The following is a 26192-nucleotide window of genomic DNA, read 5'->3' as shown; positions in this document are numbered from 1 at the left end:
GCCAGAAATGGCCTCATCTCCTTTGGTTTGCTAGCTTTCCAAAGGCTGTCTTTTCCTCACCCCAACAACTTGTCTTCAACCAGCCCGGGCAGTACTGAGGTCTGGACTCAAGGACTCATACTGCTTACTAAGCAGGCACTACGGCTTGAGCCATTCTACCGTCCTTTGTAATTTCTTATTTTTGAAATAGGGTCTTGCTGCATGTCCAGGCTGTTCTGGACCACAGACTTCCTACTCGTGTTTCCCCATATTGTTGGGATAATAGCCATGTGCCACAGAGCACCGCCCTTGGTGGGAATAGAGTCTGACAAACTTTTTATCCAGATGGCCCTTGAACTGTAATTCCTTCCATCTCTCTTACAAGCAAAAGCCATTCCATATGGAAAATCACTAGCTTTGTTTGAGTAGCATCCAGGACCATGGGCCTTCTGTTGGGTCTTCGTCTGTCCCACAAAAGACAGACGGGGTCCGAGGAAAGGTAAGTGTGGCGCTCGCCCGTTCCCTAGCCTCCCTCAGCCCAGGGGACAATCAGACACAGCGGGGAGCCAAATCCAGCAGGTAGAAAAACTTGTTTATTAACAGAGAGCAGCCCCTTTTAAAGACAAAAAGGGTGGGTGGTATGGTAAAGGAGGAAGAGGAACCAATCACTGTCAAGGTCACACCCTATCATTCACCTGAGCCTTCACGGGCTGGTTAGGTACTGATCAGAAGATCAATTGGGGTCTGCCCACTCTACTCACTCCCAGAGCCATCTTGGCTGGCCATGTGCTCTATAGTAAATTAGGCTCTGCCCACTCAACCCCCTCCCAGCGCCATCTTTCCTGCCCATTTGCTCCACAGCCTTCCAGAACACAGATCAAGCTGTGACCAAGGCTTGAGGATGGGGTTTACATCCCACCTGTAACAGGTATGAAGCAAACTCTGAGGTCCTGGAAATGTTCCACTGGAAAAGGCCACTGTGGGGGCATCTTCATGAAGGTATACCTGGGAAGTTTCTCTCATTAAAGGTATAAAATGGATTATATTTTATGATATATAAATCACACTTCAATAATGCTAATAAAGAAGAGAAAATATGGTGAGAGAGTGGGCTGGTCCCGAGAATGGAAGCCATTAAATACTGTCCAAAGTCCTGAAGTTGTTGCAGTATTTTTTTTTTTTTGGTCACTTGAGGGACTAGAACTCTGGGCCTGGGCACTGTCCCTCAGCTCTTCAGCTCAAGGCAAGCACTCTACCACTTGAACCACAGTGCCATTTCTGGATTTCTGGTGGTTAATTGGAGAAGAGTGTCATAGAGATTTCTGCGAGTGCTGACTTGGAACAGTGATCCTCAGATCTCTGCCTCCTGACTTGAACCACAGTGCCATTTCTGGATTTCTGGTGGTTAATTGGAGAAGAGTGTCATAGAGATTTCTGCGAGTGCTGACTTGGAACAGTGATCCTCAGATCTCTGCCTCCTGAGTAGCTAGGAGTACAGGATTGAGCCACTGGACCCTGGCTTACAGTATTCTTTTTTTTTTTTGTCAGTCTGAGAGCTTGAACTCTGGGCATAAGCAATGTCCCTGAGCTCTTCAGCTCAAGGCGAGTGCTCTACCACTTGAGCCACAGTGCCATTTCCAGGTTTCTAGTGGTTTATTGGAGATAAGAGTCTCACAGACTTTCCTGCCCAGGCTGGCTTTGATCCACAATCCTCAGATCTCAGCATCCTGAGTAGCTAGCTATGGCATGAGCCACAGGCGCCCAGCTGGCTTGGAGTATGCTTAATGATAGCTAGATAGCTTCCAAGGAGTGGATCTTCTGGGCATCTGTGGCTGTAACTACTGGGGAACAGAGCATATGAGGGAGCAGCCTGTCTTGGACATCTTCTATGCCTGGATAACTGTGGTGCAGCAAAGCACAATGGCACTCTTGTCTTGTCCAGCCCTCAGAGCTCTCGGTCATGTTCTTCCTCCTCCAAAGAGGGCACTGAGTCTACTCAGCAGGCCTGACACTGTGGTCTTCCCTACTAGACACTGCTGCTACAGTACAGAACCAGAAGGAAGCAAGGCCTGGCCCACTGGAGTGACCAGTAAATACATGTCACACGGGGTATCTACAGGTTTATAGCATCATCCACCAGCCAAAAGTAGGGAGAGGAGAGAATAATCAGACTGCCCTGTGTGATTTCATGAGTATCCAGGAAGACCCTTAACAGCAATGAAATGCGGGAGCCACAGTCTTGGTCACTTGCATGTGCTCCTACAAGTCAAGCCTGAGACAGAGCGTGGCCTGGAAACAGGACTTGAATGTCTCTGCTGAGAGCTGAATCGAGCATCCCATTCCAATTCAACCGCCATTTCTCCTTCCGTTACCCATACCCTTTCTATTGACGCTTTATTGTCCTTACTTTGGAAAATGCAGTTGGTAGCAGTAGATAGTTTCTTAAGGAAGACTTATTTCCAAAGTGACATCAACTCTGGGGTTAGTGCTCCTCCCTTGTGGAGACAGCAGGCCTGTCACAACCCAGGCTCAGGAAACCACTGAGGAAGCAGCTGACCAGGATGTCAGCCTCAGAGGACTAGTGCTTAAAGACACTTCGTTCGGTTAGACAGGGGCCCCAAAGGCTCCCACACCCACCCCAGCATTTCCCCTCATTACTTAGAATCTATTAAGCTGATACTTTCCTGACCCAAAACAAATTAAAATACATTTTGATATACACTCTTCAGAAAGCAGTCTTGTGCTGTGGACATATGATGGTGACAAATGCAAGGGCTTTCTGTGGAGTGACTGTCCCTTCAGCCTGTCTGTCATCTCTGAGCCTCAGTAGTGTCCCAGGAGGATGAGCTGGAAGGTGTGGTCTGCAGAACAGTATCCCCAAAGATGCCCATATCCTACTCCTATTAATATGATCCTTTGAGTACATAACTGAGTTCAGGACCTTAAGATGAGGAGATCACCCTGAACTATCTGGGTGGCCCATTCATAAGGCAGTTTTCTGAGGGAGAGGGAGGAGGACCAGAGACAGAGACAGGCTGGGAGATGCTGCACTGCCAGCTCAATGTGGTGGGAAGTGTGTGCACTGGAGAGGGGTCGCTCATATCCCTCGGGAAAGGGGGATGCTGAGGCAGTGTTATCCACAGCAAAGCTGGCTATGTGTGCCGGCCTACAGGGTCAGGAACCAACCCCTCTCATGTTTCACATTAGCATTTCATCCATTATTCTTCATTCTTCCTTTTTACCTTTTTTCATGAGAGAGAATACATACTAGAACTCTTTTTCCCAAATACAAAGTCACACTTTAATATTTAAGATATAATAGGGAGTGATTGTACTGAATTGTTATGCATATTTCACCTTAGAATGTCGGAGTGAATGTCGTTAACACTGAAGCCCAAGGAATTGCTTCCTCATTCTAAAGCAAGGTGACTTACTTTTGACAGGACTACCAAATCCTACCAAAACCATATTACTTCTCCCTTTGCCAACCTATAGAACCCCATTTTCTTTTGTTAATTGTTTCTAGGAACTAACTAGTGAATGAGATAGAAGACTGACTTTTTCAGAAAAACTGAGCTTACAGTGACAGTGACAGATTCATAGCTACCAGATTTAACTACCAGATTTCAACACAGCCTGGAGCAGATGCACAGTTTAGCTTCACAACATCTACCTTGGACTTGGCATCACTAGATGGAGACCGACTTTGGAAAGCTTTTCCTTTGATCTAATTCATCCACTTGCACTGCCCATCTTCCTGACACTGAGGGGCTCTGTAGGCTGTCGCCCAGACACTGGTCTCTGAGGTACATTTGTTCACAGTCATGACCGAGGAATGACACACAGTTTGTAGTGTGGAGGGACGCTGCCTAAACCAACTGCAATCGGGGTAAGGTCAATGGCCGTGGGGTCCACCAGAGACTTCAGATTAAAATGCTGCAGGATAGCAGACAGGAGCAGAAACAATTCCATGCGGGCCAGGCCTTCTCCGACACACACTCGTTTTCCTAGAAGTAACAATACTGATGAGACAAGAAGGGAGCCTCCAGAGGTTATTAACACTATTAATAGTAGGGCCTCAAAGGGAGAGCAGGAGGGGCTATAGGCAACTACAGCCTAAAGCAGAAGACACCCTCCCAGACGATGAGAAGCACAAAACATATTGACAAAACACAAGAATATTAGTAACTTATTCAAGGATCTGATTGTATACTACAACAATCATGCAGAACTCAGCTGCAATAACTAGTGTCAGAATAAAGTATTGATAAATAAAAACAAAAAGTTACAATAAAGAGTTGTTAAATCAAATTTTAAAAAACAGCATTAGGTTAGGGAAATTGTTTCCAACCTGTGGAGAAGGAAACATCTAACGCTCCCCCTGATTCCGCCAGGAAAGGCAGTGATTGAGGTTAGAAGCCCGTTCAAACAGGATAGATTCAAGTTGGTCCTAGCAGCTTCCTTCACCAGAACCGTGGTGAGGCACTGGCAAGGGAACAAGGCACCCAGTCATATCAGAGAAGGCCTTGCTACTTCCTAAGGAGAGAGAGACTACGGAATCAAAGGCTGCAGGGCTTTTGTTTTGTTTTGGTTTAGTAAGCCTTGTTTAAAATGATGAGGAATTAGGAAATAGGTTTTGGGTTTGTTTTTTTTTTATTGGTCCTGGGGCTTGAACTCTGGGCTTACTGGGCTTGGGTATTATCCCTGAGCTCTTCAGCTCAAGGTGAAGGCTCTACCACTTGAGCCACAGCACTACTTCCAATTCTCTCATGGGTAATTGGAGGTAAGAGTCTCATGGACTTTTCTACCCGGGCTGGCTCTGAACTGTGATCCTCAGATCTCAGCCTCCTCCTGAGTAGCTAGGATTTCAGGCATGAGCCACCAGCGCCCGGCAAGAAATATGGTTTTGATATATTCTTACTATGTCCAGTAAAGTAAACACAGTTTAACAATGAATGTAAAAACACATTCCATCCAAAACACTGAATTAATAAAACATGTAATCTAACTTCTCTGAACAGGGAGGAACATGCTCAGATCATGTTCTACATACAAACCGGGGCATGGCAGGACTGGGTGTGGTCCATGTTGGGGTGATGGCAAGACAGACAAGGAGTGGAAATGAGGAGTGGAGGATGTGACCCAGGAAAGCACTACTCTGGGACCCTGCTTACCTGCAGAAAATGGCTTAAAGTAATCGCTGTACTTGAACTTCCCATTTTCATTCAAAAAGTGCTCTGGCTTAAATTTATCTGGTTCTGGAAATTCTTGGCTGTCATACAAAAGTGAATCCAGGGCTGGAATTACAACTGTGCCCTAGAAAAAGTAGACGCATCAGTCAGTCAGCTTTAGAAAATATGGTCTTTCACCTGGAAGTCCCAATGAATAAAAGATTATCTGATTTTTATTGTGCAGGATATTAAATATCTAGTTAGGAAAGTTGTTTAGTTAAGGACTAGACAGAAAACAACCAGGAGTCAATCCTAAATGAGATAACAACCTGAAACTCTTCACAGGATAAAAACCCGGTCTTGGCTGGTGATTTTGGCTCCTGGGGTTAGAATGTGCTAGGATTTCCAGGCCTCCTTTAGGAATGTACTCTCCTAGTATGCACGTTTCTCTAGTCACCAAGTCACGCGAGAACGTCCCTGGCAGTGGCACTCCACAGCGTGGGAGTGCTGACCTGGACCACCATCCAGTCACCCTCACAACAGAAGCCCTGGAATTCCTGTCTGGACCCCAGCAGGCAAAGGGTGAGCCAGTCATCAGGACAAGGCTCACAGGAGGCATTTCATCTTGTCTCTGACCTTGGGAATCCGGTATCCTCGGAACATGATGTCCCGCGTCACCTCATGGGGAAGGCTGGAGGGCACAAGGTTGATGAATCTCTGAATCTCATGCACCACAGCATCCATGTAGGGCATCTCCAGCCTGTCTTTGACGGCAGGGGCGCGACTTGGCCCAATAACCCTGTCGATTTCTTCATGAAGTTTCTCTGCCAAGATATGAATGAGATCCATTTAAAGAGCTGATCCTGATCAAAGAAATTGCAAGCCCATATGGACATGTCTAAAAGAAACCCCTTGGTACAACGATGTTAATACAAATGTGGGAACAGGTGAATAAATAATTGATTTCCCATCCACATCCTCCGGTGTATCTAATCAGTTTTCCATCTACCTACCCATGTTTCTACTCATCTACCCATACATCATTCTACCACGCCTCCACACATCCACCTACTCTTCTGCCCACCAGTCTGTTATATACCTATCCTTCTATCCATGTACCACAAGTTTAAGATCATAACATTTATGGCATATCTTTAATTTGGAACCCCAGGTAATTCAAATGCAAAGAAGACCTAAGGTCTCACATTTCTGGATGTGAGATTATTCAGTCAACAAATAGTTTGTTATCCATTATCTTACCTAATTATTGTTTATCCAGGTATTGTTAGGGAAAAAAAACAACAAAAAGATCTTGGAAGTTACTCCTTGGAAGGAAATACTTGTGTGATTATCACTCCTGGCTGCTTTACTCTATGCTTCAAAAAATATAAAGGGGAAACATTATAGAACTTTTCCATCATTTGGGGGTTAAGCCTTGAGCATGCTACACAAACATTTGTCACTCAAATTATGCTGCAACTTTTCACTTATGCGCATATGTGTGTGTGTGTGTGTGTGTGTGTGTGTGTGTGTGTGTGTGTATGTGTATGTGTGTGCGTACAAAAGTGTGTGTGTTGGACCTCGAGCTTGAACTCAGGGCCTGGACACTGTCCCTGAGGTTTGATGCTCAAGGCTAGTGTTCTACCACTTGAGGTATTGCTCCCCTTTCAGCTTTTGGCTGACTAATTGGAGATCGTCTCATCGACATTCTTGCCATATATGTATTTGATTAACCATTCTAAGATCTTAGTCTCCCGGGTAGCTAGTATTACAGGCATGAACCACCAGTGCCTAGATTTTTATTTTGTTTTGAGACTGAGTCTCACCACTCCCTTTTGCAAGGCTGGCCCACACCTACAAAGTAGCTTGAATTACAGATGTGTCCCATAATACCTGGCCACAGACTACTTGGAATCTGAAAGTCCCTCTCTGCCAGAGGTAATACAGCCATTAGAAAATTTCTCAATCCTTCTCTGTTTGAAATCACCCAATAAACTTTAGGAAACATTAGATGAAAAAGCAAACTTCAATATGTCATTTATAGCATGGAAACCAGGTAGAGTGTTAAGCTGTATACAGCAAAGGTGTGAATGGGCATTGAGTTAATAGTAAAGGCTCTGAGGGACAATAGGTAGCAAACCTGAAACAGCGCCATCTCTGGGCAGGCAGGCAGGAGTTGGTAGGGCTTTGGCTGTCTCTGAACATGTACATGTTAAATTTGGCAATGAGCGTTGGGGAGTTGTCATATTTACTTTATGTCTCTATTAGGAATTCCTCATAATTAATAACTTTTCTGTCGGTGGTAGGCTCACACTCTGCATCTGGGCACTGTCCCTGAGCTTTTCAGCTCCAGACAAGCACTCTACCATGACAGCCACATCATCACTTCCCTTTTTCTGGTGGTTAATTGGAGATAAGGGTCTCATGGAGTTTCCTACGCAGGATAGCTTTGAACCACGATCTTCAGATCTTGTCCTCCGGAATGGCTAGGATTACAGGCATGAACCACTAGTACCTGGCTTCAAAATTAATCATTTTAAATCTTTCTTAGATCATGGTTATCATGGTACAGTGATCCACACTTAATTCTCATAGCACAGTGGTCAAAAGCTTTTATTTTTATTTCGGTCGGTTGTGGGGTTGAACTCTGGGCTTGGGTGCTGTCCCTCAGCTCTTCAGTTCAAGGCAAGCGCTCTAGCACTTGAGCTGCAGCGCCACTTCCAGTTTTCTGGTGGCTTATTGGACATAGGAGTCTCACGGTCTTTCCTGCTGGGCTGCCTTTGAACCACGGTCCTCAGATCTCAGCCTCCTGAATAGCTAGGATTACAGGCATGAGCCACCGGCACAGGGCTTGGTCAAAAGGTTTTCTATGGGCCTGATGCATGACTCAGGGATAGAGCACATGCTTAATATGCACAAAGACCTGGGTTCAATCCCCTACTGCAAAAAAGTTTTTCTTATACATGCTGCCCATACATACAATCTCTCTCTCTGGACTTCTGGCTCCTTCATCCTTCACATTTCTGTGTGACAAAAAAAAACAAAAACGTTTCTGGCTGAAAGACCAGGGATCAGGCCTGACCCTGGACCTCTCATGCACCCACTGCCTGGGGCCATGGCTTCATTCCACACTGGCTCTCAAGACCTGGTGAGCTGGAAGAACACAGCGCACTGAAGGACTGCCCTTTGCCCAGAACTTAGTCCAGGTCCAGTCAGCAGCAAGTGTGCTTGGAGCAGTGCTCTGGACAGAGTGTACCAAGGAAAAACGGTGACAGGGCTCCAGATCTACGGGTGCCCTCACCCCACTTCTCGTTACTTGGAGGTTAGCACCAACAAGCTGTTTCCATTGAATTGTCCTCACCTTGCCTCTACCTGGCTGGGGGCGGGGGCAGGGCATGACCCTCTGCACACCAAGCCCAGGCCTCCTTGCCTGCACCAGGCCTGCTCCAGACATGGAGCCTACCTGCCTATGTGCGGCTGGGAAGTCTGTGGAATGATGTGGCTCTGAGGAAGCTTTGGGTTGCTTCTCTCTAGGTTCCATCTTCAGTTGTCCCAAGACAACTCCAGCCTTGTCCCTGAACCCAGCTCTGCCTAAGCCCAGGCTCCACCGGAGGCAGCTGCACACTGTTGTCACTGTCATAAAGACGTTGTTTATAAGGCAGAATGCAGGCTGATGTCCTCTCCCTACTTCAGTGAGGAGCTTCTCTTTTTTGTAACCAGAGGCTCTGGTGGGGCTTGGGATAACAGTGTTCAGAGGAACCACAGGGACATCTCCCCTTAAAGGAAGTCATTCCATGATCCTGAGAAAGGGAACAAGCAGCTGTAGGCTGACAGCTGAGGCCTAAAGGCTTAAGACTAGTCATGCAGAGACTCAACCATGACACACAGGCTTCTGTTTGTTATGTGCATACCTTCAATCTCGGGGTATTTCATTAGAATCAGGAGCCCATATCTCAGAGTGGTACTGGTAGTTTCTGTCCCTGCGAAGAACAGGTCTGCCAAGGTCACGGATACATTTTCCAGTGTGTACACAGGCTCTTTGCTATGTTTTTCCTGTGGAGTAGGAGACAGACAGGTACTGGGTGAGATGTTGTCCCCAGGTGCTGAAAGTGATGTCTTTTGCCCTTCAGCAGAGTAGAACCAGTGGTATGACAGGATCTCCTGGTTCAACCAGGATTTGATCATCTCTGCCTCACAGATAGGCAAACAGAGGCTCTTAGAACACAAGCTAACATGAGGACAAAGCTCCTCAACAAGGCCACAGAGCTATCTCCATCAACAGAGCTAGGGCTCTCCTGGGGAACTGAGGAACTCTAGCCTCAGCTTTTGGGCCTCCAGCTGCATGAGCTGCTGAGTCTTCTTCCAGACTTGGGCAGGGAGGGCTCAGCTGAGGAGAAGAAGTCTCAGCCTCAGAAGCCATCCATGGGGAATTAGCATGCATTGACAAGTTATAAAAGGGTACTAGAGACCTCACCAAATGGGCCAGACTAGTCCAAGGGGTTACAAAACCATGAAACTGGGGAGGGCCAGAACCTCGAGAAGTCTAGCACTGCTGAGGAATAAGTGCCACCAGCTGTTCTGAAGGATTCTGAAAGCACTACAGCCCTATCCGGCCTGGGAAATTGAAGGAGAGATCCACCTGCCCATCCACCCTTCTCCAATCCTCCCAAGAGTGGAAAGAAGAGCTCAGTGGTCATGCTGAGCCCAATGTGTCTTAAACAATAAAAGAGCATCAAGAGCAACCAGGGTGAACACTCTAGATGCCAGCAAGTGGGATATGGCATCAGTCTGAAAAATATACCACATCCACCTTCTATTCTATGCCAGATACCTTCTCCATTTCCACCAGCAGGCAGTCAGTCACATCACGCGGGCAGTTGAGATCCACGGACTGGAGATGTTCCTTGGCTTTTTCAAGTGTGTACTGTTTTATTTCAGACACATTCTTAAGCAGTTTTCTGTGGCTTCCAGGCAGGAAGCGTAGGTAGCCCGATGAATTGTTATAAAGCTAAAAGGAAGAATATGTTACTGTATTATTGTTCTGGATGCCACATCATTTTATGTGCTGGGATCATAAACCCCAAACATCAATTCATGCCTGAGATAACCATACAATTTAGGGTATTTTGTGCAACAATGTCTTTATGGTGAGAGTAATTATTCTCCCAGGCATAATATCTCTGTGATGAAAATGTGCTGACTTGTGGATGAAAAGCATGGTTGGGTTAGGACAAAGATGCTCATGGACGCATAGACATCTCTTAAAGGGCTCCTGGAACAATCTAGTCAAATACTTTCTGACCTGCTCCTGTTCTAGGGTTTTCTAAACCTTTCTGTCCATTTGACCTAAATTGTCACTGTTTCTTTTTTTCATTTTTTTTTTTGTCAGTCATAGGGCTTGAACTCTGGGCCTGGGTGCTCTCCCTGCACTCTTTAGCTCAAGGTTAGCGCTCTACTCCTTGATCGTCAGCACCAATTCTGGCATTTTTTTATTGTGAAAATACTGTACAGAGGGGTTACAATTACATGGTCAAGATAATAGGTACAATTCTTATGAAGCATTGTAGCCTCCTCCTTTGTTTCCCCTTCCTATCCCTTCCCATTGTCCCCCAGCCCCCACTTCTGGCTTTTTGTTTATGTAGTGCTGAGGAATTGAACCCAGGGCCTCATGCATGGGAGACACGCACTCTACCACTGGGCCACCTTCCCAGCACTTGTCCCTCTATTTCTATGGTAACTGTACAACCAAAGATTAATGAAAAGAAACCAAATAACTACCTGGACCCAAGCAGTGCTTAACAAGTGGAAGTCCTCATTGAACAAACGCAGGAGCTTTTGACATGTCCTGTCATTATAATCGAAACGCCTGTTGAAGAGGATGTCGGCGATGACATTGCAGGGTGCACAACCAATGAGAAAAGTAGGGTCAAAGGGCTGGCCTGGAAAACAGGTGAGATGTTGGAGCCCATGTTGGGGAAGGACACTAGCCACGGCTGGCTGGCCAACCCCTCAGCCTCCACTGAGTCCGCACCAGTCCCTGTGAGAACAGGGCCTTCTCCACTGTCCTCACTGTTCAGTGCTCTCTAGAGCGCAGCAGGCACACTTGGTGTGCATCCTGCTCCATCACAGAGCAGAACTGGAAATGAATCAAGAGAGCAGTGCTGAGAAGCATCATCACTCTCTCCTGGAGGAGAGTAGCTGCCTACCACTTCCAGGTGTTCAGAGCCTTCTCGGGGCCTGTCCAGGACCCTCCTCCCTCTGTCTGCCTGGGAATACTCACCCTGGGTCTTCCTGAGCTCCTCCACCAGGAAGCGAGCCTCCCTCTGGATGCGCTCCTCATTGCCCTGTTTCCCCATCCCATAGTCTCGGAGGATGCTCAGGGAAAACCGGCGGACATCCCTCCAGGTGTGAGAATTGTTGAAAATTACTCCTGAAAAATAGGGGCCAGCAGAATTTACTCCAGTTGCACAAGTCTCAAAGAAACAAGAGGACTGGGCTGATCTCATCAGAGGCTCAGTACCAGTTGTGATGTGAAACTGTGCAACAAGTCCCCAAGAAGGGAAGGGGCAGGCCTTGTTTCTCTGGCACGTTCAACCCTTCCTGGATGTCTGCATCTTAGCGGCAGTTTATTTTCTTTGGTTTTACACTTACCGCTAGTCTTCTCCATGCTAAACAAAAATGAACCCCCACAGCCAAATCAAGAGAGCTAGCCACTTTCTGCCTATCAACAAAATTCTTGTGTGGCCTTCTGTTCCCATGGATTTTAACCATCAAGTTCGAAACATCTCAACTCGCGGCACTGCGGCTTCCCAGCAATCTCATTCACGAAGCTCTGAAGGCCTCCGGACTCTGCTGTGGGCACCTCAAGCTGGGAAGACTGAGCACTTCCCCCTCAGCAGCCTTCTAGGACACAGTCCTACCCTGTCTTTCCCTCCTCCAGAATGTGGCCTGCTGGACTCTCAGGAGCATGGAGACATGCCACGCCGACTCCAGTGTAGTCTGCTTAGCATGGGAAACCATCTATCAGACCAAGATAGGGGCTTCAGAGACCTATCTCTGAGTTTTGGGACTTCACCGAAGTCTACCTCAGAGAATGGGGCTTTACAGAAACCTATCTCCAAGTTTTGGGACTTCACCAAAGTCTACCTCGGAGAATAGGGCTTCTAAGAGGCCTACTCCTGGAAAAAGGCTGGCAAACCCCTGGGAAAGATGTGTTTCTGTCTTTCTTCTCCTCCTAAGAGTGCCTATTAATATTTTACTGTTTCTGCTGTTCATTGTACTTACTCATTGTCAACGTTCCCTTATTTTAAAGCTCTTTCTTAAGAGTGTTGACGACTCCAATATCTGATGAGTGTCTTAAAAATATGACTAACTCACCAGAGTTAAGTGCTACCCTGAAACCCCTCTTATGGAGGCTAGTAGACAAGTCATAAGCAAATATAAAAGTATTGGGGGTTTCACGAAGTCACTCCAGCAGAAGGAATTGTCTGTAAGAGATTTGCAAAAGCTATAGGTGCCGCTAGAACAGAAGGAATGTGAAAGATTAAAAATTAGAGTTACATTTTTACAAATGCTAACTGCTGGTTTTGCTTCTGTAAACTTGCTAGCACTGACCCTTCCCCTCCCTGGAGATATATAAAAAGCTTTGGAGTCTAGGTGTCGGCCCGGGACAAGCTCTGTAGTCGTAAATAAAGAGCTAACAAATAAATTCCCCAAATGGCCAAATGGGACCCAAGATAAGGAACAAAGAGTATGTTCCTCGGCATTCCTGTGCAGAAATTCCCGGTTTAGGGGGCTCAAGATAAGGGCCATCTGGTGGGCTCTGCAGACTAGGCCAAATTGTTAATCAATCACAAACCTGTAACACTGTAAATCTCCTAACCCTTATCTCCCAGAGTGAATACCTCCATCTGCACTAATTGTCTTATTGTAAAGAGTGTTATAAACTTCCCCGGGTAGTAAAAAAATAATTGCTAAAGTACATAGTGACCTTTTAAACGGGCCAATCCCAGGGACACCTGGTGTTATATGCTAATCCTGTGGTCTTTTGTCTTTAAAAGTGCCTGTAACTGCTGCTCAGGGCTCCCTGTCTGCCCTGGACAGAGAGCCCATTTGCGCAAATGCCAAATAAACTCCTCTTGCTTATTGCAGCTGCTGGTTTAGAGTCTTGGTTCTTGGGGTGCCCTCCTGTTGAAGAAAGCACCCCAGGGGGTCTGGGGTCTTTCAGTGGGGGCTCATCCGGGATAAGGTGCCCCCAGACCCAAAATTTCAAGACCAGTTGGAGGTAAGGCAGAGCTCTAATTTTCTGTGTTCTCCGTGCTTGTCGTTTTCGTTTTATGTTCTGGGATCCAAATCTGTATTTGGACTAGAGGGAAAAGCAGATGTGCCCAGTACCCTAGTCCCGCCCTGGAGCCCTGCTCCAGGGTCATGTGAATCTGTATTAGGGCCAGAGGGAAAAGCAGACGTGCCCAGTACCCTGGTCCCGCCCTGGAGCACTGCTCCAGGGTCGTCTGGAGGAAGAAGGAGATCCGAGTGTCTCTCTGTTCTGGGGAGGTTAGGCATGGCCGGCCACTCCCATCTGTAATTTCCTTCCTCACCTGTATTCACTCGGTTGCCGCACGGCGTCTGGTTCTGTTTCTGTTTAGTGTTACTCGTTTTTAATGTGTGTTTTGTATTCTCTATAGAGATGGGACAACAAGTACATCCACTCCTAGGACACCCTAGACCTTGTCCTAGTTCGTTTGAAAACAAAAACTGCTGGTTCTGCTTTTGTAACTTGCTTGTTTGTCAATTATGAAATTGCCACTGACCACCTGCGAGTGGCTCCAGTTAGATCTCAGCCTCGGGCCTTGGCTCGGGGGGTCTGAGCGTGGGGGAGAACCTGTTAGTCTGAGGGGACGGCCGCTGGGGATTTTTCTTTTCCCTTGCCCCAAGATGACTGGGAATTCTCCACCACCTTGGAAGGCCCCTGGGTCAACGTCTGCAGGAATCTAAGAGAAAAATCCTCCGGAGGTGAGTGGGGGGGGGTTGAGTCCCCTGATAAGTGAATGGTGCTGAGATGTCGCCCCATTCACTGAGACCTGATTTTGTCTTCGTGGCCACTTGTTTGTCTTGTTTAGTGTGTGTGTTTGTTCTATGGGGTAGGAAAGTTCTGGGTGAGTGTGGCAGACTCACTCAGCAGACTCTGGATTCAGCTTGCTGAGTGGGAGCAGCACAGAGTTCCGGTAGGGATAAACTGGGACCCATTAGTCCCCAACTCAGCCTTCAGTTCTTGTCTAGTTCTGTTTTAGAATTGGTACCAGTTTTAAATGTGGATCCTTGGTTTTTGTGTGTTTTTGTTATTTATTTAAACATCTCTGGGGGAATAAAAGTTCCAGCCTCCCACTGGGCTTGGTCACAGACCTGCTAAGTCCCCCCCTTGTGTTTCAGCAGCCAAGAGGCAGGGCATGGACAAGCCTCAGGCTGCACCTTCTCCCAGTGGAGGCTGCTGGAGGAGAGGCGAGGGTGTAGAAAGTTGTGAGCCTGGTCTGTGTAAGGTCAGCTCCTGGATGGCCAGCAGACTCCACCCTCCTCGCAGCAAAGTCTCCACCCAGTACCTGCATTACCTAGGCAACTGGGATACCTGGAAGAGGTCACATCTGCATCCGCTGAGGTCACATCTGAATTTGATGTGGCCACACCTTTCCCCGCCCATACCCTACATAAGGCCTAACCCAGGCCCAGACGCTCTCTTGCTCTTGCTCTTGCTCTTGCTGCTCTCTTCTTGCTCTCTCTGTTCTATTCTAGCTCTCTCTCTGTTCTTTTCTTGCTCTCTCTCTTTCCCAGCCATGTGGAGTGCCAACCTTGCCTGGTCCCAGCAGGTCTACCCCTTACCTGAATACCACGTGAGTGCTACTGTTCTTACCCCTCTCTCTGCTCTTTTCTGGCTCTTTTCTCTCTCTCTTTCCTCTCTTCCCAGCTCTCTCTCATTCCCAGGCCTTTCCCAGCCACGTGGAGTGCCAACCTTGCCTGGTCCCAGCAGGTCTACTGAATAAACCTACCCCTTACCTGAATACCACGTGCGTGCTGGTGCTGTTCTTACTCAACTACCTCTTTTTAAAAACCTAACATAAATGGTGTCATGACTCGGATAAAGGCTTAAAATCAGGATAGCTGGGATTTCTCTGTTTTTTTTCCTCTTTTTTTTTTTTTTTTTTGTTCTTCCCTTTTTGCTCTGAGGAATACCCGCAGTTCTGACGGCCTTTTGCGAAGCAGTCTGTCTGCGGCAGAATCAGCACATCGATACCATTGCTGCCTTCACATCCACGTCCACACCACTTCTCTACTCTGGTGAGTGAAGCTACTCTCTACGGTTCTCTGTTGCTCTCTCTAGAGGGCTCTGGGGGAAGTCGGGACGCCGCTTCTGCCTGGTCAGCTCTCCTTCACTCACCAGACTGACTCTCCTCATTAATCGGGTGCTGCGAATCACGCCCGAGCCGTGAAGCCCCTTTGAAATGTCTCCTGCGCTCCCTGGAAAGCCAGAGAGCCTCATTTTTATGCCATTCTCAGAAGTACACAGTTTTTGCTACTGCAATGGTAAATGATCAGAAGTCTGTTTACTTTCGGGCTCTCTTTGCTCTCTGCCATTCATGGGCAACTTTCTACCCTTTTTTTTTTTTTAATAACTTTTTGGCTTGTGCCTTGAAGAGTGTGACGCAGGCTGGGTCCCAGGGACCCCCCCCCCCCAGGTTCCCTCTCAAAAGCTAGCCAATGTAGGCTTAATCTATTCAGGCTTTCTTTGCATTCTTTCAGAAATTCGCCATCTTGAATTCGCCATCTTGGCCACGTGGTGGGTTAAGGGTTTGGCCCCATCTGACCCTTAACCTTCCACTAAGTTTACTACTCCATCTATTCTAAGGTGCCTTACTAACAAGTTGCTCTTTTCACAGGCCCTGGTAATGGAGGCCCAACCAGCTGATATGCTTTGTTAGCAAAGATGTCTAAACATTGTCGAAATTTTAGGTTTTAAGTTTTGCCTTTTTTGTCTTGTGTTGTGTATTCTACTACTGACTACGTGGTTCTAAAATACTGGGCATATCTGTGCTAAAATTCTCATCACATCTAATGAGTTTTGTCATTTTGAAAGACCCCCTCCCCAACCAACCAGGCCCTGAGCCTCTTTGTAGGGGAACAGAGTTTTGTATCTAACCAAGCTATTTCTGGCTTCTGTAACATGCTTTGCTAAGAAAATTATATTACCCCCACACTCCCCCTTTGATAACTAACCTCACCAGTTAATCAATAAGCCCACACCCTACTAACTAATCCCACCCCGCAGTCAGCCCCCTGGTGTGAGCGAACGACAGGTGCTGACTCGGACAAAGGTCACTTCCTCATACCAAGGGCCGGAGACACACAACTCGGCACGTACACCGAGGGACCCCCTCAGTGATTGGCCAAAACATATGATTTGTTTTAAAAGGATTGGCTGCCTGCGTGCAGACCAGGTTGTAACACTTTAAATTTACTGGCTGAAAAAGCGCGGGCTCTACTGTAATGGACTGAGGGGTCCCATAAAAGGACCATCCCCAGGACTGCTCGGGGCTCCCAGCCACTGACCCGAACCTTGCGGATCTCAAGGTCACGTGCACCTGGGAACCTGGGCATGCCCAAATAAAACCCTCTTGCTTTTGCATCTGGTGTTGTCTGACTGGTGCTTGGGGCAGGGAGGTCCTGATTTGGGGGACACCCGAAGTCGGGGGTCTTTCAATTTCAGAATATTTGTTGGCAAGTCTTGATAAGAACCAGGTAAGCTCTACTTATTCTACTTGATCTCCATGTTGCCTTAATTGGAAATAATAAAGGGCTTTTGTGGCAAAGATTTCAGTTCAAAGCCAGCTCGGGCTAAAAAATCCCTAGACTCCGTCTCCCAGCTAAACTCTGCAAGTGGTACTATAACTCAGTGTGGTTCAGTGCTAGCCTTGAGCAGAAGTGCTCAGGGACAGTGCCCAGGCCTTGAGTTCAAACCTCCTTGAATACTAGTGGTACTATAATTCAAAGTGGTTCAGTGCTAGCCTTGAGCGGAAGCGCTCAGGGACAGTGCCCAGGCCTTGAGTTCAAATCTTGAATACCAACTGGGACAAGCCATCCCAGCAACGAGCACCTAGACTCACCCAGTCTGGGGAACAAGGGAACATGGAAAGGAGTAAGGGGAGATGATGTCACATCAGCTACTTTGTGCCTGCCCTTTCAAAATTAACCTGAGCCAGGAGGTCAGTAGAAGTAAGAAGCCTACCCAGCCAATGTCTATACCTGTCTACCCATTAACTGAACAGGAATTTATATTCTTGCCTTTGTCACCTGACTTCTCTACCTAGTCGCCAGATGTCAGAAGTAACTAGGGTCATTTCTAACAACATTTTCAGCCCAAGTCCTTCCTCTTGCCATTTATTTGCTCTCTAGTATTTTTTTCCAGCCCCTCAATGCTCATGAGACTTCTCCAGATTTCACCTAAGGACTCAACGCCACCAAGGGACAGTTGCTGCTCACTGCCTTCTCTGGGAAGAGACCAAATTCCAGCCTTTTACCCCTATTGTCGACGCCCCTTGTCAGCAGGAAGTAGCCAGAGAGAATCCTCACCCTATTTCATGATTATTAAAAGGCTGGAATGTAAGGTCCGCTCCTGGATGGCCAGCAGACTCCACCCTCCTCGCAGCAAAGTCTCCACGCAGTACCTGCATTACCTAGGCAACTGGGATACCTGGAAGAGGTCACATCTGCATCTGCTGAGGTCACATCTGAATTTGATGTGGCCACACCTTTCCCCGCCCATACCCTACATAAGGCCTAACCCAGGCCCAGACGCTCTCTTGCTCTTGCTCTTGCTGCTCTCTTCTTGCTCTCTCTGTTCTATTCTAGTGCTCTCTCTCTCTCTCTCTGTTCTTTTCTTGCTCTCTCTCTTTCCCAGCCACGTGGAGTGCCAACCTTGCCTGGTCCCAGCAGGTCTACCCCTTACCTGAATACCACGTGAGTGCTACTGTTCTTACCCCACTCTCTGCTCTTTTCTGGCTCTTTTCTCTCTCTTTCCTCTCTTCCCAGCTCTCTCTCATTCCCAGGCCTTTCCCAGCCACGTGGAGTGCCAACCTTGCCTGGTCCCAGCAGGTCTACTGAATAAACCTACCCCTTACCTGAATACCACGTGCGTGCTGGTGCTGTTCTTACTCAACTACCTCTTTTTAAAAACCTAACAGTCTGGACTTTCAGCTACTCCAGATAGCTTAACAATTTATAAAGTGCTCTTGTCAAAATTGGGTAAAAATCAGGCCAGTTTAGTTTTAGGTGGCCCCCTCCCTCAACCCTCCTCCAACAGAAGGGATTCAAAAGACTAATTAGTGAATTGCCTTGCTAGATAAGCAAGCTCTGGGAAAATAAAGCCCAACAAAGGTACCTAGTTAAAAGAAATACTGTCTTAAATTTTTGTTTAAAAACTTTAAAAAGGTGTACGTACAACTGATTTTGATTTTTGCGCTCTTTAAGATCTGTGTGACTGTTTTGTGTGTGTGTGTGAACATGTTCAAAGATAAAAATTGTCAGCATGCTGTAACAATTAGGTGAATTTTAATTTAAAAATTCAAAAGGTTATGAGGTTTGGACATTACCAAAGATTTTAAAGAATCTTCACATTGTTTTAAATGACTTTGTAAAGATTCTTTAACTTGCAAATTAGAAAATCTGGTATTTTAAAAACTAATGTTTTATAATGCATAAGACTGTATACCGTAATCAAGTTATCTGCCTTAACAATGCATTGGCAGTTTGGGATCTAATTCCCTTGGCTAAAATTTGGGGATAAATATTAAAAATTTAAATGTAAAGATTAGTTTAACACTGTCACAGATGATATCTGTTCTGTCTGTCTAAAACTATTTCATTCGAGAACCAAGAGAAGAGACAGGAAAAAACTTAGAAGCCAACAGAAGACCTGTCTTTAGGGGTGAGGGGTGAACAAGCAGAAGTGCAGTTCAGCTGGTCATGCATGGTGGGACAGGTCCTGGGAGGAGTCCATGCATGGTGAAAGAGGGCAAGCTGGCACAAATGCAGTTCAACTAACCCTAGAATCGGATTGGGTGTGTGCCCATTCCATAGAAGGGGCTGAGTGGCCCATCTTTGTTCTCTCTTTTCCCTGCAGATAGACACTGAAAACATGATGGTTAAAATGAGTGATGTGATAATCTGATTAGTATTGCTAAAACTTCCCCCTGGATGTATTAACATTAAAATTAGGAGGCCTTAAAAAGAGGTCTAAAAAGTTATTTGTATAATGTGACTTGTTTTTAATGTTTTACAATTAAGATGTTTTTAAAAGTCATAAAGATGCTAAGTCTAGCTTTTTGGTTCAGTTATGATGATTGTTATTTTCGCATTAAGGAAAAATTGTCATTTGAGTTTAAAAATCTTAATGTGTGTCTGTTTTAAAACAAGCAACCAAGAGGCAATGAGTGACACTTGGCCTCAAGATTTCAAGGGATCTTTTCAAAATGCAAATAAAAACTAAAGTATAAAATATTAAAGGTAATTAATAAGAGGTTTTAAAAAATAGGAATGGATTTTTGGATACAAGGTTTAAATATAAAATTGTTCTTGACATTGGCCTCAATGTGCACAAAGGAAAAATTAGGATTACCAAAATAATTGCTATTCTAGTTTGCTCTTATAGGGCTTTTTTATGTTTCCAGAGAGCCCAGAGCAAAGCACAGAGGATTCTTACAAGTTGTCAGATGTAACTTTGACTCTTAATAAGTTTCAGGTAAGAGCATGCTTAAAAGCTACTTCTATGTTGACCACCTTGTTGCTTTTAATTGGAGTAAAGTGGCCTCTTATAAGACTCATTGATCTGCAAACTGCTTCAAAGCCAGCCCGGGCACAAAAAGGTTCCTGTGAGACTGTCACCTCTATTCAGCCAGCAGCAGAGTACTAGCCCTGGACTAAAGAGTCAGGGGACAGTACTCAAGCCGCAGGCTCGAGACTCACAGTGGCAGAGTACTAGCCCTGGACTGAAGAGTTAGGGGACAGCATTCAAGCCCCAAGTCTGGGACTCAAAGTGGCAGAGAGCTAGCCTTGAGCTGTAGCGCTGAGGGACAGTGCTCAGGCCCCAAGTTCGAGTCCAGCAACCAGCTAAAGGGAAATGCCAATGAGGCATTTATCCCAATGTGGAAAAGACACTCCTGGGACAAAAGCAATGGAGGAGCATCCAGAGACAGTAAGCCACTGCTTGGATGGCAGAAATGTCAGATCCTAGAGTCATTTGTGCGTGGCCCTTCAAAACAGGTCAGAGCCGGGAGGTCATAGGAAGATAGTTTGTAAGCATGCCTAATGTCCATGACTATCTACCTTGTAAGGGACAGGAACTTGCCAGTCCTCTGTGATAGTAAAAAGCTAATGTTATAAAATGTGGGGGATAGTTTAAATCTCAACCCCTTTATGTACCAAAAGCTCTAATTGGCAGTAATATTGAGCTGACACCAGCTACATGAAATTCATCTGCTCAGGAAAAAGTTTGTAAACCTGAGAGTGTGTTTCTATTGATATCTGTCTCAGGCATTGTTGGGATCATTAGAGATCACATTCCTAAGCCATCTAGGAAGATGCTTTTGCAAACCAGAGTACTAAACAAGCTAAACTGCTGTAGCCGGAGAAAAGGTCTGTGCAGTTGTCAAAAGTTAAATATTGTTCTTAATGACATCTAACCCTGATGGCCTCTTTGTAAAATAGGCTAAGGTTATAGGTTCCTGGCTAGGTAGGATCAACGCCCCTAAAGTCAGCTTGAAGAAGTTACAGAAGATTGACCTTCGCCCTTCTACCCCCTTTTTTTTTTTAAGATCAAGGGTCCAGAGTCAGTTTTGGAAAAATGAGGCAAAATAGATCAAATAATTTTTTTAAAAGGCATAAAAAATAGTGTTAACAGTTGTTGGTGTGCAAGGTGTGGAGACTGCATCTGTACTAAGCCTTCTGAGCCTTCTGTGTCTATTTTACAAAAATATCTGGTTAGTAAAAAAGTTGTGATTTTGGTAAATTGTCCTGGGCTATTGTTTAAAGATCTTAAAAACCAGCAGCATCAAAGCATCAAAGCCTGCCAAGCCTATGCAATGTATCCTTAACCAGTCTGTGTAGGAATTTACAGCCCAGCATGAGGTGTAACAGTCCCTTGGAGCCACTGAGAGACCCTGCTGCTGCTGCTGCTGCTGCTGCTGCTGCATACCCTAATGGGTAAAGTTCAAGGACGGCCTGACAGCCACCTGGAGGAACTCCTGCCTGATTCCATCACCTGAGTCTGCTTCCTGGTTGACTGCTGCTAAATCTAAGATCTTGTGGGACATTCTTTTGGGTGATATCCAATAACCCTCTCTTCCCACAGTGGGTATTGGGGACAAGGATATCACTGGCTTGCTTGTCTTAGGCACTTCAGTGCATAGTGACTGGAAATCCTCTCTATGGTCACAGCCTAGTTTGGCTCTGGTATGGTAATAACCTGAGTGTGTTATCAATGGAAGTAACAAACTGAAAAGGGGGGGGGGTAGTAAAGAAAGCCTTGGAAAAGGAATTGGGGAAAAATTGGTGTCCCCTTTGGATAAGAAAGGATTTGAAGAGTAAGGATTGTCCTTAAGACAAACCTCAGAAAGTTTAAGTATGTAGCAAATGGTATGAGTATGTCTTGCACCTCAACCCCCGGGTTATGTACCATGACTCCCGATCCTTCAAAGAATTGGCGGAAGGCCTGGCCCCCTGCAGATACAAAAGAGGACCCATCAGTGTAACATTAGCTGTCCTCTTGGGATTTGGGACCGCCGCAGGTATTACGGGAGTAGGAGTAGGGGCGGCCGAATATGCGGAAGGCCAACAAGGCCTAAGACAGCTAAAAGCTGCCATAAACCAGCATTAACAGACTCCCTCACCTCCCTATCAGAGGGAGTGCTTCAAAACCGTAGAGGTTTAGACTCAGTCTTTCTCAGGGATGGTGGGGTGTGTGCAGCCTTAAAAGAAAAATGCTGTTTTTATGCTGATCATACTAGGGTAGCGCACGACTCCATGGCCGAACTCCAAAAGCGTTTGAAAGTGGGACAAGATTGGGCAAGGTAGCTGGTTTGAGAGTTGGTGGTCTAAATCCCCCTGGCTCACTACGCTGCTGTCGGCAGTAGCAGGACCTGTCATTATTTTATTGTTGCTTCTCACCTTTGGTCCTTGCATCATTAACAAGCTATTGCAGTCCATTCGTAAAAGGCTGTCCGTCATACAAGCCATCATACTAACTCAACAATACCAAGTGTTACAGGCAAGTGACACACTTGCAAATGAGATAATAGCCCTAAATTTTAAGATTAAAATTAGCCCAAAGAAAAAACGGGGGAATGAAAGATTAAAAATTAGAGTTACATTTTTACAAATGCTAACTGCTGGTTTTGCTCCTGTAAACTTGCTAGCACTGACCCTTCCCCTCCCTGGAGATATATAAAAAGCTTCGGAGTCTATAGGTGTCGGCCCTGGGACAAGCTCTGTAGTCGTAAATAAAGAGCTAACAAATAAATTCCCCAAATGGCCAAATGGGACCCAAGATAAGGAACAAAGAGTATGTTCCTCGGCATTCCTGTGCAGAAATTCCCGGTTTAGGGGGCTCAAGATAAGGGCCATCTGGTGGGCTCTGCAGACTAGGCCAAATTGTTAATCAATCACAAACCTGTAACACTGTAAATCTCCTAACCCTTATCTCCCAGAGTGAATACCTCCATCTGCACTAATTGTCTTATTGCAAAGAGTGTTATAAACTTCCCCGGGTAGTAAAAAAATAATTGCTAAAGTACATAGTGACCTTTTAAACAGGCCAGTCCCAGGGACACCTGGTGTTATATGCTAATCCTGTGGTCTTTTGTCTTTAAAAGTGCTGTAACCACTGCTCAGGGCTCCCTGTCTGCCCTGGACAGAGAGCCCATTTGCGCAAATGCCAAATAAACTCCTCTTGCTTATTGCAGCTGCTGGTTTAGAGTCTTGGTTCTTGGGGTGCCCTCCTGTTGAAGAAAGCACCCCAGGGGGTCTGGGGTCTTTCAGAATGTATGGCAATTGCTGAAATAACTACTTAGGAGAAAGAACTTCCTGTTACTCTCTTTCATTTACTAAGAGACTTGCTAGATCTAGGTCTCCGTGACCTTACTATTAAAGAAGGAACAGGAAAGATCTTATGGGACAATTAAGGCCTCTATAGAAATAAGGTAATGGTTAGATGGTGACAAACGTCGAAACCCATTATATTTCTTAGAGATAAGCCGGAAACAAGTGCCTTTCAGGTGACCAGCTGGTGACCATCCAAGAATGAAGCCCTGTAGCAAGATTGTGTAACCTTTTGCCCTTTCTTATGGAGACTTTTTGCTATAAAAGTTTGTTACCCTCTGCATTAAATCGCACTCAGCACTCAGCATCCACTCCTAATGTGTGTGAGTTGTCTGTTTGCCATATCCCCATCCTATTCCAGGTTCCTCCCCTAGGTATCCTCCGTCGTCCCAAAAGAACCTGGTCCGCCGCAGAGACATTTGGAATGAACAGATCTAAAACCATGTTCTTTTGTCCTTGAAAGTGTTAATAGAGACTTGCGTCCCTTGCAACGAGTTTCAGCAGTCCAGGGCTGCCACAGCCCCACACTGGTCCTGCCAAGCAGAGTCTCTGGCGCCTTGTGCTTCCTGTACTCCAGAGGCCCCTGTCCCTTCCTCTCTACCTCCTCCCTCCTCTTCATTTATCCATGGCCCTTCTCCAACAAGTGTATGTGGGTACCGCTGTCTATAAGGTACTTGCTGGGCGCTGGGCATTCTGGGATAAGCAATTCACAGCACCTATTCAACAAAAACTTCACAGCAGCTTTCATACAAGGACAACCCATCCCCAAATGGTCAGGGTCTTTTGGCTTTCTTTTTTCTTTCCTTCTTTTTTATAAATATCTGAGACTAGGACAGAAGTTAGTAGCTAACGCTTTTGCTCTTTGGCTACTGCTCCACCAATTAAGCTGGCCCCTAACCCTTGTTTTGTCTTTCTGATTTCATACTGTCATTGCTGTCACTACGATTGTTTGGGTAGGACTTGGGAGGGGCACGTCCCTGTCCCTGGTGGGCCTGACCATACTTGCTGACTAGGAGGTGGACTCACCTTTGTTCTCATGCTCCTTGAAGGCAGGGATGTCCGCTCTGCCAGAGAACTCATTCTTGTATTTCAACAGCCCCTCCTTCACGGCCTTGTAGCCATGCAGGACCACAATACGGTTAAAACCCAGGTGCAGAGTGAAGACAGGCCCGAAGCGCTCTGCCAGCTGTGGGGATCAGCACAGAGTGGGTCAGGAACAACACTGCCAGGCATTATTAAGACTTTGGCTGTGGAGGGATCTGGGGAAAGGCTGTCTTTGTCTAGCCTGATGTGGGGACACTCCCCACAACAGGCTGCATTACTTGCAGGGAAACCCTCTCTTTACCTGGACACCAAATCTGTGGACATTGGCCCCTCATGTCTCTTCCCTGTGGCAACAGACCCCATGATGCTGCCCGCTGACCTACAGTCTGTGGCCCCATAGCCTGTATCCTCTCTGCAGTGCTTACCAACACCCTAAAGCAAATGTCAAGCGCCAGATCTGCTTGATGGCATTTGGCTTCAGTCAACTCACACAACATGCCCAGGACACAGGGCCTGATGTTCTAGTGAAACGTCACCGGCCAGCACTTACCTGTTGTCTTTGCTTTGGCATCTAATGGTGTGACACCAGCCAAGATGCACCTGACATTACATCACAGCTGCCCCGGGGCAATGCCAGCCACATCAGCCTCACAGTCATCCCACTACATGGTCCTTGTGTGGCAAAGCCATTCTGCATGCTGCATGCCTGAGGTGTACCATTGGTTATCACTCTTGGATATTACTATTAATTCAGTTAATTCTGAACTAGGCTAGTACTGGATAACAATTTAAAACCCTCACATAAGATAATTCCCAACACCTTGTCCCTAAAATAACAATGTTTATATTACCTTGTTTAAGGACTTAGGAACATCCTTCAAATCCACACTGAAAAAGTTCCCAACAATAGGCAGTGGGAAGGGCCCCGGGGGCAGGTTCCAGCTGCTGAGTATCTGCCTCCAGAAGGATATGACCAGGAGGGTGGCCATCCACACCAGCAGAGCCACGGTGATGCAAAGGGCAGCCATGGCATCTGGGGTCCTGGGCTGACTTGTAGGGATGACCTGCAGGGAAAGCAAAGCTTTTATAATGCATTATTGAGAGGAGGGTGACCCACCAACCAATGACACTTGCTCTTTCCCTTGGCCCCAGGGATTGGCTGGTTATTAACTGCCGCTGGGCAACACTTCAAAGTGTGATCCCTAGAGTAGTTGCCTATTGGAAGTTGCATCTGTGGTTTGGCAAGGATGAGGCTGGGTTTGCCAATATGTGATCCTTGTCACATTGACAGTAAACACATCAACCATTCACCAGCCCATAGGCCAGTCCTGGGGGTGGGAGACCGCCCTCCCCCTTGATACAGCAAGGGCATTCAGATCATGTTTACATGAGTTTGATGGGGTAGGGTTATGTAATGTAACATGAGGTATGTGTGACCGGTCCAGACAGGCTAGAGGTTAAGTAGTGCAAACATTTTTTACCTTCCAATCAGAATTGTCTTAGCTGCCCCAGGACACTTGGATCACCACTTGGAAATTGTGGAGAAGGGAAAATTAACTTATGAGCCCTCTTCCACTTTGGGAAATCAACTAGAAAATTCAGTGGGAAGAAAAAGCAAAAAAAGGCAGTTGACTAATTTTTAGAGGTAGTCTCTAGTTTTAAAAGGTACACCAATATACATAGTATGTGCCTTTTGCTGAATATATGCATGTATATCTAGCTAATATGTGCGTTTGTGTGTGGAGGGGGTCTATATAGTACTGAGGCTCTAACCTGAGACCTTATTCAGGGATATAATTTGTACAGGGCATAATTTTGTTGTAGAGAATTAAGTGGAAGTCTTTCTCCATTATCACTTTC

At 46.2% G+C, this 26192-nt stretch overlaps 1 protein-coding gene across 1 annotated transcript; it reads right to left on the bottom strand.

The window, feature by feature from the left end:
• Positions 1–3255: 3255 nt before the first annotated feature.
• LOC138818555 (cytochrome P450 2E1-like) lies at positions 3256–25394 on the bottom strand. The gene is made up of 9 exons (XM_070009448.1): positions 25184–25394; positions 24315–24474; positions 11431–11580; positions 10929–11089; positions 9982–10158; positions 9062–9203; positions 5787–5974; positions 5154–5295; positions 3256–3986 (listed from the first exon to the last, which is right to left on the bottom strand). Exons 1-9 carry the CDS (start codon positions 25358–25360, stop codon positions 3802–3804), a joined length of 1482 nt encoding a protein of 493 aa, XP_069865549.1. The 5' UTR covers positions 25361–25394; the 3' UTR covers positions 3256–3801.
• Positions 25395–26192: the final 798 nt, after the last annotated feature.

The sequence above is a fragment of the Dipodomys merriami genome, unplaced genomic scaffold (genome assembly GCF_024711535.1).
Source record: "Dipodomys merriami isolate MVZ:Mamm:240054 unplaced genomic scaffold, mDipMer1.0.p SCAF_78, whole genome shotgun sequence".
NCBI classification, from domain to species: domain Eukaryota; kingdom Metazoa; phylum Chordata; class Mammalia; order Rodentia; family Heteromyidae; genus Dipodomys; species Dipodomys merriami.
This window is presented reverse-complemented; position numbering and strand designations above follow the sequence as displayed.

Coding starts and splice junctions, on each gene's coding strand:
- LOC138818555 (XM_070009448.1), bottom strand. CDS start 25,360: ATGGCTGCCCTTTGCATCACCGTGGCTCTGCTGGTGTGGATGGCCACC. Junction 11,090..11,430: donor GGAGCTCAGGAAGACCCAGG/GTGAGTATTCCC, acceptor CCTGTTTTCCAG/GCCAGCCCTTTGACCCTACT. Junction 3,987..5,153: donor CTTTAAGCCATTTTCTGCAG/GTAAGCAGGGTC, acceptor TGTTACTTCTAG/GAAAACGAGTGTGTGTCGGA.